The sequence below is a fragment of the Sus scrofa genome, chromosome 7, assembly GCF_000003025.6.
Source record: "Sus scrofa isolate TJ Tabasco breed Duroc chromosome 7, Sscrofa11.1, whole genome shotgun sequence".
Lineage (NCBI taxonomy): Eukaryota > Metazoa > Chordata > Mammalia > Artiodactyla > Suidae > Sus > Sus scrofa.
In genome coordinates, this window is record NC_010449.5 from 55,304,695 (window position 1) to 55,320,792 (window position 16,098).

The 16,098-nt window shown below is 52.1% G+C and overlaps 1 protein-coding gene and 1 long non-coding RNA gene across 3 annotated transcripts in view; one reads left to right on the forward strand and one right to left on the reverse strand.

Annotated features, from left to right (window-relative positions):
- WDR93 (WD repeat domain 93) overlaps window positions 1-11,702 on the forward strand; it is a 52,157-nt gene extending 40,455 nt beyond the window's left edge. For both annotated transcript variants that reach the window (XM_021098963.1, XM_013997115.2), the window contains exons 15-17: window positions 1,179-1,335; window positions 1,953-2,154; window positions 11,355-11,702. In XM_021098963.1, the coding sequence (XP_020954622.1) occupies window positions 1,179-1,335; window positions 1,953-2,154; window positions 11,355-11,454 (459 nt within the window). In that variant the 3' untranslated portion in view covers window positions 11,455-11,702. The remainder of the gene's footprint in view (window positions 1-1,178; window positions 1,336-1,952; window positions 2,155-11,354) is intronic.
- The window catches only part of LOC110261554, a 54,275-nt gene extending 38,566 nt beyond the window's left edge, over window positions 1-15,709 (reverse strand). Inside the window, exon 1 of the long non-coding RNA XR_002345805.1 lies at window positions 15,344-15,709. This is a non-coding gene — a long non-coding RNA (uncharacterized LOC110261554). The remainder of the gene's footprint in view (window positions 1-15,343) is intronic.

Here is a 16,098-nt window from a genome sequence, read left to right on the forward strand (position 1 = left end):
GAGCTAAGAGGGCAGAACCACAGGGGCGAGAGAACTGCGCATCCCAGCACAGCAGCAAGTTCAAGAAGCTGCGGGATCAGACTTCCGTGGGGTGTGGAGAGGGTGGAGGATAGGGATGGGGGCAGGGGGCCCTTGTCTGCAATGGCGCCTGAAGCTTAGAGGGGATTTAGAGCCGGGGTTGGCGGGGGTGGGGGGGCGCAGGGGGCAGCGTGTTCAGAGCAGGATGGAGGATGGCAAGGTGTTAGTGAGGAGACAGACCCCACAGCTCTGGGCTGAAGCTGATCCTAGCTTGTGCTGCTGATTCTCTGATCCTTCAGGGCCCCACTGGGAAAGTCTGAGGATGCCCAGTGTGGCCTGCCCGGGAGGACGGGCTCGTGGAACCTCCAGAGGAGGCTCTGAGAGAGCCCAGGGCTAAAAGCGTAGATTCGGTGTTCAGTGGCCATGGGTACCAGCACAGCTAGTCAGAGAGGAAGTGAGTGGAGAATAAGTTTGCTGGGGGGACCACCATCCCTTACAGGACCGGGGAAACAGCTCACGAAGTGACTGGCAGGGACACCCCAGGGAAACCAGGAGGGGGCTCCTGGCAGCTCAGGGAAGAGGTTTTGGGAGACGGGAGCACAGGGTCCTGTGATGAAGAGAAGCCAGGTACATTGTGGAGACAAGTGTCTGTGGCAAGGGCGATGGAAGGTGAACAGGGGTGGTGGGGTGCGGGTGAGGGAGGGGAGACGAGGGGCTTTGTACAGACTGTAGTGGGTTTAGGATGTTCAGCTTCAGAAAGGAAAGAGCCCTGGCAGGAGAGAGGCCCCAACTGTATCTTGGGTGAGGAGGCGCCCCAGGACTGGACAGTCCCTGGCAAGGTGGGAGGAGAAGGTGTCTGCACAGAAACACAGCTGGATCCTGGCCCCGGAGCGAGGAGCGGGGGGAGGGTGGGGAGCAGCCAGAGCAGCAGGGCCAGGCCAGGAAGGACACAGCGCCTGGGGAGCGCCGCTGCTGGTGGTGGCTCCCAGGGAGAAAGCACACACTTCAGCCCTCATCCCCTGAACAGCTCTGGCTGGACGCAGAGGCTGGGTGCCCAACAGTGACTACATGCTGTTTTTCATTTCTAGCTCCTTTTCTGATTTCACACCCAGGAGAGTGACGGGGGACAAGTCCCCACTCACTGTCTCTTTGCTTCCCAGGTGCTGGTCTTTTCCAGCAATGGCGCCGTGCAACTCATGGATGTGGCCAAGCCCCAGACCGTCTGCGCCTTTGCTCCTCCCAGGTCCTACCTGCTGGCAATCCCCTGGAAGCCAGTGTTTGTCGTGTCTTTACACCACCCGTGTTTCCTGCTCCGAGGTACAGGACCATGAGGGCTGCTGCCCAGACCTGTGGCCTGCTCACCATTTCTGTGACTTTCTCTCTTTTTTTTAAGTGCTGCACCTGTGGCATATGGAGGTTCCCAGGCTAGAGGTCAGATTGGAGCTACAGCTGCTGGTCTACACCACAGCAACAGCAACTCGGGATCCAAGCCACATCTGGAACCTACACCACAGCTCACGGCAACGCCGGATCCTTAACCCACTGAGCTAGGCCAGGGATCCAGCCTGCATCCTCATGGATACTAGTCAGGTTCATTGCAGCTGAGCCACAATGGGGATTTCATTTCTGGGATTTTCTTAGTCCTCTCACAAAGCATATGGCGACCTCCCAGGCTCCATTCCTCGTCCCCTCCCTCCCCGACAGGCCAGAAGGACACCACTGCTGGGTCCTCACGTGGAGCTTAGGTACAATGCCAGGCAAGGCCCCCACTCTGGACCCCTGCTGCTCCAGATCACGTGAGCCACACACACACCCCAGCTCCACTCCCGTGACTCAGGTCTCGGAAGCAGAGAACAGCCCCCTCGTGCCCACTGGACTACAAGGCCTACGGAGAACGTAACCACTTAGAGAACACGGTTTTCCTATGTTCTCAGGGGACCATCCAGACGAAATTGGATCTGCCAGCAAAGCCGACGATATTCCAACTTCTGTTTTCTACTTTAATTTCGAGGCCTACCCACTCCTGGAAAACATCTCAAGAAATTGCACCATTTCTCAGACTGACATGTTGGATGATATGGCCTTCCCCCAGGCATTGCCCTTGGAGAAAAGATGTGAGATTTTCTTCCAGAAAAGGTAGCGTTCTGGGTCTCTGTCCCCTCCCTGCACCCGGGGTTGTATCCCAATTAAGCAAGAGTGGTTTGCTTGATGGTAAAATCATTTTGGCGTTATAAGCCCATTCAGATTGTAGAAAAGGAGGAACGCATTCAGGCTGGTAAAAAAGAAGGGCTTCAGGTTGGTGTTTTCTTTCTGTCAAGACTCTTTGCCTTTCTCAATTCTTTTTTTGTTTTTGGGGTATTTTCTTTCTTTGTTTTGTTTAGTTTTGCTTTTTAGGGCCACACCCATGGCATATGGAAGTTCCCAGGCTAGGGGTCGAATCAGAGCTACAGCTGCCAGCCTACACCACAGCCACACCAGATCCAAGCCACATCTGCAACCTACACCACAGCTCATGGCAACGCCAGACCCTTAACCCACTGAGTGAGGCCAGGGATCAAACTCGCAACCTCACGGTTCCTATATAGGGTTCGTTTCCACTGCACCATGATGAGATCTCCTCAATTCTTTTTTTTTTTTTTTAAGCATATTTGGATTATCAGACACAGACAGGGGTTGGCAAACTGCAGCCTGTGAGCCAAATTTGACCCACTGCCTGTTATTGTAAATAAAGTTCCACTAGAACACATCACACCCACTGGTTTATGTCTACTTATGTGGCTACAACAGCAGAGTTGAACAGCTGCAACAAAGACCCTGTGACCCCTAAAGCCTAAATCATTTACTATCTGGCCCTTCATTGAAAATGTTTGCCAGGGAGTTCCCATCGTGGTGCAGTGGTTAACGAATCTGACTAGGAACCACGAGGTTGCGGGTTCGATCCCTGGCTTTGTTCAGTGGGTTAGCGATATGGCGTTGCCGTGAGCTGTGGTGTAGGTTTCAGACGCGGCTTGGATCCTGCATTGCTGTGGCTCTGGTGTAGGCCAACAGCTACAGCTCCGATTCGACCCCTAGCCTGGGAACCTCCATATGCCGTGGGAGCAGCCCAAGAAATAGCAAAAAGACCAAAAAAAGAAAAAAGAAAAAGAAAATGTTTGCCAGCCCCTGGTCTAAGACTCCTTTCTTCTCTCCGTCATCCAGATAAATGGCTAAGTTATACATCTCTCTTGGCCCCCGAGTGCCCCAGGAACTCTGCTTGTGTTCCTTCCTGCTATGAAAACATCATTAGTGGTACTCAGTCCATTCTGGGGAAGCAGGTGTCTCTTCCAATCCATCCATGACAAGCTTCTGGGGTTTACAGATTCTTGTGGACGTTTTCTGCTGTGATCTGGCCCGTGTGTTTCGTGTGGAAGGGGGTCATCCAGGGAGCCCTGGACTCTTGCCCCCCTGCTGCTACAGAGTTGGGGGCCTTGGTGCCCCCCCCCGCCCCCCGCCTTCCAGGGCCTCAATGTCCTTCTGCAACATGAGCTCCAAGATTCTGTGATCTCTCCAATCTCCATAACGTCCTTTCACGGCCACATTTCCCTTTCTTTCTAACTCTTTCCTTGAGGAAAGAAGCGGAGTGGCTGATGTACTTAGGTTTGCGTTCTAGGGCCACCACTTACACTAACTGGGAGGCCTTGGCTGTGTTACTTAACCGCTCAGAGCCTCCGTTTCCTCAGTCATTCAAAAAATATTTAGTCAGCACCTACAATGTGCCAGACTGTATCCTGGACATTTTTTAAAATTATAGATGATTTAAAATGTTGTGTCAATTTCTGCTGTACAGCAACGGACCCAGTCATAATATATATATATACATTCTTTTCCCCACATTATCCTCCATCATGTTCCACCACAAGTGACTAGATATAGTTCCCTGTGCTACACAGCAGGATCTCATTGCTTATCCATTCCAAAGGCAATAGCTTGCATCTATTAACCCCAAACTCCCAGGCCATCCCACTCCCTCCCTCTCCCCTTTGGCAACCACAAGGCTGTTCTCCAAGTCCATGAGTTTGTTTCTTTTCTGAGATAGATTCATGTGTGCCATCTATTAGATTCCAGATGTAAGCGCTATCATATGGTATTTGTCTTTCTCTTTCTGACTTACTTCACTTAGTATGAGAATCTCTAATTCCATCCATGTTGCTGCAAATGGCATTATTTTGTTCTTTTTTATGGCTAAGTAGTAGTTCATTGTGTATATATACCACATATTTCTAATCCAATCATCTGTCAGTAGACATTTGGGTTTTTTCCATGTCTTGGCTATTGTGAATAGTGCTGCAATGAACATGCAGGTGCATGTGTCTTTTTCAAGGAAAGTTTTGTCCAGATATATGCCCAGGAGTGGGATTGCTGGGTCATAGGTTAGTTCTATGTATAGTTTTCTAAGGTACCTCCATATTGTTCTCCATAGTGGTTGTACCAGCTTATATTCCCACCAGCAGTGCAGGAGGGTTCCCTTTCCTCCACACCCTCTCCAGCATTTGTTATTTGTAGAATGAATGATGGCCATTCTGACCGGTGTGAAATTGTATCCTGGGCATTTTGATGATCCCTCATTTCCTGGTTTGATAGGTATTCAGTGAGAAAAAGACATGTAAAGTGCTAGGCACAGGGTAGTCACTCAGTAAATGGTAGGTACAAAAATGGTGCCGAGTCCCCTTCAAGTTAGTTCAAGTTCATACCTGGGGAAATCATAAATATCACCACGAGGTGGCGCCACAGCCCTCCTCCGTGACTGCATTTACTGGCTGTATTGGGTTCCTTCCTGACTTGTGGTGGGTGCTTAGGGGACTTCCTGGGGGAAGCATGCCCACCCACCAGGAGGGGGATATGGCCCAAGGGTCTTGGGGAAGGAGGACAGTGAAGACAGGCTCAGTTCCCCTGATTAAAGATTTACCAAGAACGCATGGCTATTCCTGACGTGGAGGTTTCCTATGTTGGCTCATAAGGATTTGACTTGTTCTTAGGAGATGCAGCTGAAGAATTTAAGGGTGAAGTATGACGTCCACAACTTACTTGCAAGTAGTCCAAGAAACATTTGCAGGGAGAGACAGAGGGAAAGAGAAAATGTTAACAATGCTGAAACCCAGGAGAATATTTAGAGAGAGAGAATGAGGGAGGTGAGGTGTTCTCGTCATGGCACAGTGGAAATGAGTCCGACTAGGAACCACGAGGTTGCAGGTTCAATCCCTGGCCTCGCTCAGTGGGTTAAGGATCTGGTATTGCTGTGGCTGTGGCTTAGGCCAGAAGCTGTAGCTCTGATTAGACCCCTAGCCTGGGAACCTCCATTTGCTGTGGGTGTGGCCGTAAAAAGACAAAAAAAAAAAAAAGGATGGGGGGAGATAAAGTGTTACCAACTGGTGAATCTGGGCAAAGGCTGATTGCACTACTTGCAATGTTTCTGTAAGTTTGAATTTTTTCCAAATAAAAGAGGGAGAGAGGTTATATTATTTACAGTATAATCCTGATTTGAAGTAAGAGAAAACTAGAAATAGGTACACTGCGAGTGACAATAGTTATATTTGGGTGATGAAGCATGTTTGATTTTTTTCTTTGTATTTTTCCTATTTGCAACTTTTCTACAAAAAATATGCATTATTTTGGACATTTATAATTTTTTTTTTTAAGTCAAGAGGATGAGGTTAGGTCACAGCTGTCTGGGGCTGTTCTCCCGGGTTGGAGGTCACAGCATGGAACTTGCCTAGGAAGGGGAACTCTCCCCACTTCACTGGAAGCCAACTGGCTGCCCTCCCGTGGGAACGGGCACCCACCAGCAGCTCCACCTCTGGGCAGCTCACCCCATTACTGGCCACCAAGGGCCCCAGACTCAACCCCTAACTGTCATTTCCCTCCCTCAGCCAGGCTGCAGGAGGAGGTCACCACTAGACACCTGCTGAAACCCACACACCCCTATTAGGTTGTTTCAAGTGTAGAACTGTGACCATAACAGTGATTCTTCACTGTATGAAAGGTATATATACACTTGTAGGAATTTGGAGAACAGAACAATACAAAAAAGAAAATTTAAGTAACCCACAGTACATCACCCCAAATTCCAGGACTGCCATCATCTGTTAGGTTTCCTTAAGGTTTCATCCTTGACATTTTTGCTAAGTTGAGATCATGCTCACTTTTAAAATCTGTTTGTTTTGGGTTTTTTTGTTTTTTTGTTTTTGTTTTGTCTTTTTAGGGCCACAGCCACGGCATATAGAAGTTCCCAGGATAGGGGTCAAATCAGAGCTACGCCTGCTGGCCTACACCACAGCCACAGCAATGGGGATCCGAGCTGCATCTGCAACCTGCACCACAGCTCACGGCAACCTGGATGCTTAACCCACTGAGCAAGGCCAGGGATCAAACCTGCGTCCTCATGGATTCTAGTCAGATTCATTTCTGTTGAGCCACAACAGGAACCCCTAAAATCTGGTTTTATGTCACTCCAGAATATAATTTAATGACTTTTTAAGAAAAACTTCCTTGTCAATACAGTTTTTAATGCCTATGTAATTTCCAGGGAAAGGGTGGCTATAATATAGTCCCAGCCCCCATGATTGGCTCTGCTCTCACAGGGAGGAGACAGCACCTTCTGCCCTGACCTCCTGAGGCCTCTGGAACCCCAGAGGCCCATCCTCCTCCACTGCCCCCTTTCCTGTCAGCACAGCTTGGCTCCCAGGTCCCAAGTTCCAGCCCCTCTCAGGGAAGCTCCCCCTCACCCCCACAGTGGTTGGATGGGGTGAAGCGACTGTCTCTCAAGGAACCTTCTGCAGGGAATAGGGCCCTAGTCAGCACGGCTGGCCAGGTGGGGCACAGGGATCAGAGGCAGGACAGGGACTGAACGAGCAGTGGGAGCTTGGGCAATAGAAAAGCCAGAAAAGCTCCCAGCAGAAGCCAGGAGGGGTCACACTGTGTGCTGGGGGCAGGCCCAGCGTGAAGGGACATTTACTTGGGTCTGATCACAGTATTCGCATGTCCGTCGTGACAACCCATTTTCTGAACTGGGTCCCAGAACTAAATTAGGAAACACTGGTTTCATTTTTATTTGTTTTTCTTTCTTATTTTTAGGCCACCCCTGAGGCATATGGAAGTTTCCAGGCTAGGGATCCAATTCGGCCTACACCACAGCCACAGCAATGCAAGATCTTAACCCACTGAATGGGGCAGGGATTGAACCTGCATCCACTAGTCAGGTTCTTAAGCCACTGAGCCACAACAGGAACTCCGGGAAACACTGATTTTAAAAAAGGCTTTTCCTGTTCTAGTTGCTCTGAGGTCTGCTCTCTGGGGCTTTCCCAAAGAGTACCCCCCCTCAATATTTTATGATGTTAAAAATACAGATGCTTTGAAAAAAAAAAAGTCCATGAACCCACAACCTAGATTCTGCCATTAACATTTTACTCTCATTGTTTATCACATATGATTTTTTTTTCTTATTTACTCTTTGTATATGAAACAGTTTCCACTGGCCCCAAAACTAGGTGAAACTTTAAGGCAACAGACTTATGTGGCAATAGATTCAGAATCGCAATAGTCTGTTCAAATTGTTTTCACAAAACCTACACTTGGGATTATAAATAGCTAGTATGAAACTGAGCCTGTCTTTAGGGCTTTGAAAGGAGGCCAGTTAGCACCAAATGTGCCCCCCTCAACCCCTCCCACAGGCCTGGCTTCAGCTCCCATCCAGCCCAGGGAGACATTTCCGTCTCCAGGACACCATTTCCGTCTGGTTCCACTCCCTGCTGTGGTGGCCGCCCAGCTGGGTCAGACTTTTTGATCATAAGACGGCAATTTCTGCACCCTAGGAAGCAGAAACGGAGTGCCTCTCTCTCTGCCTTCCTTTATGCCCTGTGTAGTACAAGGCCAAACAGGATCTAGGCTTTATCCCCCCATCTTTCCACCGGACGGTGGGCTTCTGGGTCAACCCGACAGCCCCAGGTCCACAGGGCACATGCCCCCTTGGCGAAGGGGTGAGCAGGTCCCTGGTGGACACGTGATGGTCTGGGCGAAGAGGAGGGTGAGGACCGACCAGGACTCTGACCGCTTTTCACTCTCCCTGGGAGGGAAACTGTGGGCCTTTCCTAACCTTCCTTTGCCCTTCTTGAGAAACAAAGGGATGAATTCCTAGAAAGTTACTTAGAGACTCAGGCGGTCAGGCTATTGGAATTCAAAGGCTTTGCACGAGGCTTTCCAGATGTTCCATCTCCTAAGCCACTTGGCGGATGGACAGCCCAGCTTTTGGGAAGATGTGCGCACACACCTTGCTTGGGAATAACTGACAGTGGTCCTATCTGCGGTGCCATCATGGGAAGGGAAACCCTTGCTTTGCTGATGGTGGAGGGAGGGTGTCTCAGCCTCCAAGGAGGACTTTCCCCAGGGGGCTTGTGACCGTCAGGGCACCCTCCGCCGGCCCTCAGGGTCCTGGGCACTGATGCTGGAGGGTGCCCCACCCAACTGCCACCTGCTCCCACCACCTCTGCCCCGGCCGTTGGTGATGACCTCGCCCCCCACCTCCCAGAACACGCCAGTCCCTTGGCTGCCCTCTCACCCAGGTCTCCTGCGCCACCTCCCACGCCCAAGCCCTGCCTGCCCCCTGATTCAGAGAAGGAGGCGCCCTGCTTGTACCCAAGGCTCATGGCTCCTCCTACATTGAGGTCTCCGGCCATCTCCTCCCCCAGGACACCAAGACCATCTCATCCAGCTGGATGGCACACTCTTCCCTCCATTGTCCTAATTCCCCTGGGCATGTGTCCCCGCCATATTCCCATGGGAGAAAACAAGGATGCCTTCCCAGTTCTGCAGCCAGCTTCTCTCTCCCCCACCCAGAGCCCGGCTCCCAGCAGTCACAGTCCACACCCCCCTCACCCTGTGTCTGCTTCTCCCATTTGCTCCCCAGTCCCCTGCAGACTCACTGTGGAAATCACGCTGGCACCACCCTCCCAGCCCAAGGTCCTCACGCAGTCATTTTTGTTTACCTTAAACTGCCTCAGGATAAATTCTTTTTTTTTTTTTTTTTTTTGTCTTTCTGTCCTTTTTAGGGCTGTACCTGCGGCATAGGGAGGTTCCCAGGCTAGGGGTTTAATCAGAGCTGTAGCCTATGGCCTACACCACAGCCACAGCAACACGGGATCCGAGCCGCGTCTGTGACCTACACCACAGCTCATGGCAACGCCGGATCCTTAACCCACTGAGTGAGGCCGGGGATCAAACCCGAAGCCTCATGGTTCCCAGTCAGATTCATTTCTGCTGTGCCACGACGGGAACTCCCTCAGGATGAATTCTTTGAGGCGGGCTTTCAGGGTCACAGGGTAGGCACATTTGCACTGGGACATTTGTGCCCGCTGGCATCCCAGAGACAAGAGGATCCACTCCACGACCTCGTCCCTTCCACGTATGGCCAGAAACGAGGGACAAAAATTGATAGTTCATTACTGATTTAATTTGGAGAAGTTCCCATCGTGGCGCAGCAGAAACGAATCCAACTAGGAACCATGAGGTTTCAGATGCGATCCCCAGCCTTGCTCAGTGGGTTGAGGATCCGGTGTTGCTGTGAGCTGTGGTGTAGCTCACAGACTAGGCTCAGATCCTGCGTTGCTGTGGCTGTGGTGTAGCTCCGATTGGACCCCTAGCCTGGGAACCTCCATATGCCATGGGTGTGGCCCTAAAAGGCAAACAAACAAAACTATTTTAATTTGGAAATAAGGAGGTAGAGCACCTTTTTTGTTATGTACATTCGATTGGCTGCCTCCTAGGTGGTCGCTCAGGGATCCCACACTGTACGGAGCCCTCCCCTCAACAATTTCACTTCCACTTTTTTTGGGGGGGGCCCTGCCCACACCATGCAGAAGTTCCAGGGCCAGGGATCAAACCCGTGCCAGAGCAGCGACCCAAACAGCTGCAGTGACGACGCACATCCACAAGAGAACGCCTCACTTCTACTTAGCAGCAGCATTATGACAATTAACCTTTACTGAGAGCCTACTGTGTGCCAGGCACTATGCTGAGTGCTTCCTGGGCATTATCTTGTTTCTGACTATGATTGTTATCATCCTCACTGTACAGCGAGGAAGTTGTAGCTGACAGAGGTCAGATCACCTGTCCAAGGTCACCTGTTTATATGCGAAGGAGCTAGGTTTGCTCACAAGCAGTGCTGGCCCAAGGCCTAAGCTTCTAAACCATTCACTTCCACCCGGCCCTGGCCCACCTGCACCCACGCACAGGCAAAGACGCCGCATTTGGGACTGGACACCCCAAGTGTCATCAACTGGGAAAGAGAAGGAGGCAGATCTGAGTGTTGCTCAGAAGCAACCGCTAGGTTATATTCTCAGTGCAAAAAGAGCTGTGTGTTGCATGCTCCCATTTAAGTTTAAAAAGAGAAAGACTATATGCGCATCTATGCTATGTGTGCATGAACAGCTTTCAAGGATTTACAAGGAGCAGTGAATTATAGTTGCTTTGGGAACAGAAAATAAGGACCTAAGATGGGAAGGGTTATTTGTAATTGTATACCCACTTGGATCCCTTGGTTTTTCTTTAAGCAAAGCATAGATTACTTTCTTAAGTTTAAAAAAATATATATTTTAATGCACTGAGTACCAGACGCATCTCCGTGTGGCTGTCCCACAGGCAGAGCCACCAAACCAACCCAAAGCTGCAGCCGTTGTTTTTCCCCTAAAAGTGTGCCTCCTCCCATTTAAGCTTTTTAACTTTGCTATCATCAGGCAGCCAAGGCAGAAACTTTGATCTTTCCACCAGGACCAGTCACGAATAGATGCTCAAGGAATGTTTGTTAACTCTAACCATTGAGAGTTCCCGCTGTGGCGCAATAGGATTGGTGGTGTCTTTGCAGCACCAGGTCGCAGATTCAGTCCTGGCCCTGGCACAGTGGGTTAAAGGATCTGGCACTGCTGCAGCTGTGGTGTAGGTCTGAACTGATCCCCTGGCCTGGGAACTCCATATGCTGCAGGGCAGCAGGGGGGCAGAAAAAAGGAACCATTGGCATTCTGATATATTGAACTTTGGTCCTGCAAATAGACTTTTAGTTTGTAAATTCCCCATGCCAGTTGCTAGTTTCGAATGCTAGGCCTATGGTTCCTTCAGGAAGGCTGATTCCAGTGCCTTCTGTGCACCAGGCCGAGCCCTGAGAACACTGACAGGAAGCAGATATGTCATTTGGAGACTTTCTCATGTCAGCCCAGGGTGGTCAGGGTCCTGCCCTGGGCCCTGGGAACTGGGAGGGGGCATGAACGTGGCACAAAGCAGGTTCCTCTTATCTCCAACTGTGTGGCCCCCAGGCTAAAGAAGCTGGCGAATAACAAGGTGAAAGAGCAGGAGCACTGGACCCGGCTCCGGAGGTATTCCTTGCTTCTCCAAAGAGAGAACCTCAAGAAGTGACTGCGCTTCTGTCCTCTGAAAAGGCTGGCAGCAGGCGGATCCTTGTGCTGGGACACCCTGAGGCCCAGAGACGTGGTCACAAAGGACTTCAGCTCAGGAGGCCAAAGGGCCCAGACTTGCAGTCTGACCTCTGCAGAGCCTGCAAAGGGACAGGCACAATCGGGGGGCCTTCAACCACTAAGCTGCTTGTCAGAGCCCTCGGGTGGGTAGATGTATCACCTAAATAAACAGTGACGATGTTTCCAGACTCCAAAGTTGCGATAGTGACCCTTCCTTTCTGCCCAGTCCAGACCCCAGCAATGACATCACCCAGAGTCCCAGGGCTTGTGAGGGCCACTCACCTCATAGACCCAGGAGCCACTCTGCCCAAATGAGCAAGACACCCAGTCCACCCCAGCTCTCACATGGCCCCTCTTCTCCCCACCCACTTCTTCTCATAACCTTTTTTTTTTAAGGGCCGCAGGTGCAGCATATGGAAGTTCCCAGGCCAGGGGTTGAATCAGAACCACAGCTGCCAGCCTACACCACAGCCACAGCAATGCAGGATCTGAGCTGCATCTGTGACCTACACCACAGCTTGTGGAAACGCTGGATCCTTAACCTACTGAGCAAGGCCAGGGGTCCAACCCACACCCTCATGGTTACTAGTCAGGCTCATTACCACTGAGCCACAATGGGAACTCCTGCTGTCTCATAACTTTATGGAAACACTTTGCAAAGGCTGAGGCTCAGAGTAGTTGGGTGACTGCCTGAGGTCACACAGGTATGAAAGGCGGAGGAGGAGCAAGTGAGGAGGCAGGCAGGAACTGTGCCACTACTGCCTCTTGCTTGATGGCCTGGGAAGCCTAGAGGAAGCTGGGGGGCTTGGAGGCACAGGCCGGGGGCAGAGAGGTGCTTTTTCTTTTCTAGAAACTCCCCTTCCTAGGAAAACTGGGTGCAGGCTATGCCTGCCTCTCTGAGGACACCATGTGGTGTGTTTGAGAACTGCAGGTGGTTAACACATCCGAACCCTCCCCTGGATAAACAGCCCACCAAGGCCAGCGGCTGGCGGTGATTGTGGCTGCCGCTGGGTGGCGCCTCCTCCCCTGGGTCCCACATGCTCCTTGTGGCATGACACCTCCATCATGGCACTGATGCTGACTAGCTGAATGTCCCCTGGATGAAAGGGTCCCCAACTAAGACACTGCCCCTTGCCCTCCATACCAAGGGAATAAAAACACAGCAGCATAAATAACTTTTTGCAGCAATCCTTTTCCTCTACACAGTAGGCATGGTGGCAGCCCTCTCTGAGATGAGGAAAGAAGACTTAGGATGATGGTCTTGGCCTTACACGCTACCTAAATGTAACGGGGAACTAACATTTATGGGACTTCTGCCGTGGTTTGTGTATTTAACATGTTAAGCCTTAACCTTGTGAAATGTAGATATTATCTTTATTCCCACTTCACAGAGAGGGAAACCGGGGCTCAGGTTACATAGCTCAGAGCAGCCTGTACCAAATCCCGATGGACTTTTTCAACAGTGTCAGAAACCCAACTTTTGCTATTGCAACAAGAGGAATTGGTTGGCTCGTGCAATGTAAGAGTCCAGGTGTAATGCTTTCCATATGGCCAAACCCAGGTGTTGGATTACATCAGGAATCTCTCTGGTTTTTGTTTTTGTTTTTTTTTTTTCTTTTTAGGGCCGCACCTGTGGCTTGTGGACATTCCCAGGCTAGGGGTCAAACTGGAGCTGCAGCTGCTGGTCTACACCACAGCCACAGCAACATGGGATCCAAGCTGTGTCTACAACCTACATCACAGCTCACCGCAACGCCAGATCCTTAACCCACTGAGCGAGGCCAGGGATCGAACCTGCAGCCTCATGGATACTAGTCAGGTTCGTTACCATTGAGCTATGATGGGAACTCCCACTTCTCAGTTTTGATTCTCTTTTCAGGTAGGCCCCCTGCTTGGGCAGCAACATGACCACCAACAGCACCCATAGTGAGTGTCCCTTACTCCACAGCTCCAGCAAAGTCCTGAGCCTGCTCCTCCCCGGCCTGCACGTGGTCACATCCCTGAACCACTCACCATGATGACTAGGCAGGGTTGTGAATGTGCCCATCCCTGGAGGCGCCTGGAAGTCATGGCCACTCAAACCAAGGAAGGGAGAGCTGTCTGGAGAAAAGAAAATGGCACACCACAAGGGTGCCAAGCAGGCCAAGGCAATGGAGGTGCCCTGTCCACTGTTCCAAAGTCATGTACTGCCAACACCAGGCCACCTCCTCATTTCCCAGTGTTTGTGGGGGGAAGGGAAGTGGAGACCGGGGACAGTCACAGGGAGCCTTATATACCAAGTCGTACAAGAGGGATGAAGGAGAAGGAATCAGGGTGGGGAAAGTGCCAGAAGATGGACAAAGAGAACTGGGACCCAGGGCTCTACCCCTGGGCTCAGTGGTCCCCAAAGAGATACCGGCCCCCTGGGAGAAAGGGACGCTGGGAAGCACCAAGAACCCTGGGTCATCTCAGGGAGTGTTGGGGCTAGGGAAGCTGGGTCCAGGGGGAGGCAAGGGCACGCCTGGGATGCAAAGTTCAGGAGGCATTGTGCAGCTGGGGGAAGTGGGCAGGGAGAGGTGGACAGAGTGGCCTCGGCCTCACCCCGGGATAAGAAGGGGCTTCACAGTGAAAGGGGCTTGTGCCACTTTGGCTCTCCAGGTAGGGGTGTCCCGGAATCCTAGGGCATCCATGTGCCTCTCTGGTTGACCTTGCATTTAGCAACCCTGGCCCTCCTCCAGGAGTCCCTCCCCTCCACCCAAGGCTGAGCCTAGCTCTCCAGTCCCACTCAGTGGATGGTCTGCCATCCGCCCATCCAGACAACTCAGGCTCACCACCCCTTTCCTCCACCCCTGGGTTCATATTATGACCCCAGTGCTTTGAGAGCCTTATTTCTTTTTCTTTTTTGTTTTTTCAGGGCTGCACCACGGCATATGGAGGTTCCCAGGCTGGGGCTCGAGCTGGAGCTATAGCCGCCGGCCTACGCCACAGCAACACCAGATCCCAGCCTCGTCTGTGACCTACAGCACAGCTCAGGGCAACGCCAGATCCTTAGCCCACTGAGTGGGGCCAGGGATCGAGCCTGCGTCCTCATGGATGCTAGTTAGCTTCCTTTCCACTGAGCCACAACTGGAACTCCAGCGAGCTCTATTTCACACACACACACACACACACACACACACACACCGCAACACGTGCACACTTGCCGGCTAAGCTATGACAAAGACCGGATTTGCCAACCACCATCCACTGTTGTCCCCACCCCAAGAGCCGAGGATTAGCTTTGTAAAAAATTCCTTGACTTTTTTCTGTGTCCTGACCGGTAAAAAGGTGTAAGCACCACCTGCCGGCCTCACCTGTGGCTCTAAGGCTAAAATGACTTGAAATCAGTTGGCGAATTTAAAGCCCTAAAGACAGTCTTGGCCCATGTGGCCGCTCCATACGCGCCAGTTTCTCCACCACGTGGGTTCTGACCCGCAGGGCCACCAGGGCAGCTCTTTGGGGAAGGAGGGTGGCACCAAAGAGCAGCGGCGACCAGAGCGCGGGCGGTACCTGCAGGCCGGCCGACGCCCGGAGCACAACCCACCCCCTCGCCGCCCCCACCTCCAGCAGCCCTGCGCCCGGAGCGCCTGGCCCGGCCCGGGTGAGCCGTTCGGCTGTCACAAAGTCAGTGCATCCACGGGGGAGCACCCAGGCTCTGGAGTCACAGCCTGGTCCCCATCCTAGCGCCGCCCCCGAATCTCCGCGCGGGTGGGTTAGCCTTAATCCCCGTCGTCGCGACGGCCTAGCCCGCTGGGGGCTACCTCCCAGGTCGCCCGAGAACCGCGGGGCAGCGCTGGCCGGGGCTCACCTACCAGGACGCTGCTTACAGTCCTCCGCCGGTGGGTGCGAGGGGGGGTCAGTCCAGGAAGAGGGAGGCGGTGCTGGAGGGGCAGGAGGCGCCCCCTGCCCACCTCCAGGCCTCTCGCTTATTAACGCGAACGTGTTAATGAAAATTCACACCCAGGTGCTAATAAACTGTAGGCCACTCCTGGGCTCCGAGAGCGAGGCGAGGCTCTCCGCAGGGGAGGGGACCGGCCGATGAGCCCCACTTATCTACAAAAAGACTTGCTAATAACTTTAATACCCTGTCCTAAACCACCGGGCCTTTGCCATGCAAACAGATTTTCTAAACTGGGCGGGGTCCTGGAAAAGGCTTCCCGCTCTGCCCTTTAAGGCTCTGGGAGGGTGGAGCGCGTTGGGGGTGGAGGCGCGGGAAAGGGGGCGGGTCAGCGAAGGTGTGAGGCCCCGCCCCGCCGCCGGGCCGCTGCAGCCAAATGCTGCCCAGGGGGCGCCTGGACTGCTGAGTCACACACAGTGACACCCCCTGCCCCCGTCCCACTCGGAATTACTGCCCCTCCTGGCCTGAGCCAGAGCACTGGAAATGATCTCCCAAGTGGTTTCAAAAACAAACCTATCAATAGCAATGGATAAAGAAACTGTAGTACATCCATACAAGGGAATATCATTGGGCCATAAAAAGAAATGAAGTCCTGAAACAAGACAGACAAAAAAGACCTCATATGATTTCATTCCTCGGAAATGTCCAGAACAGGTAAATCTATAGAGA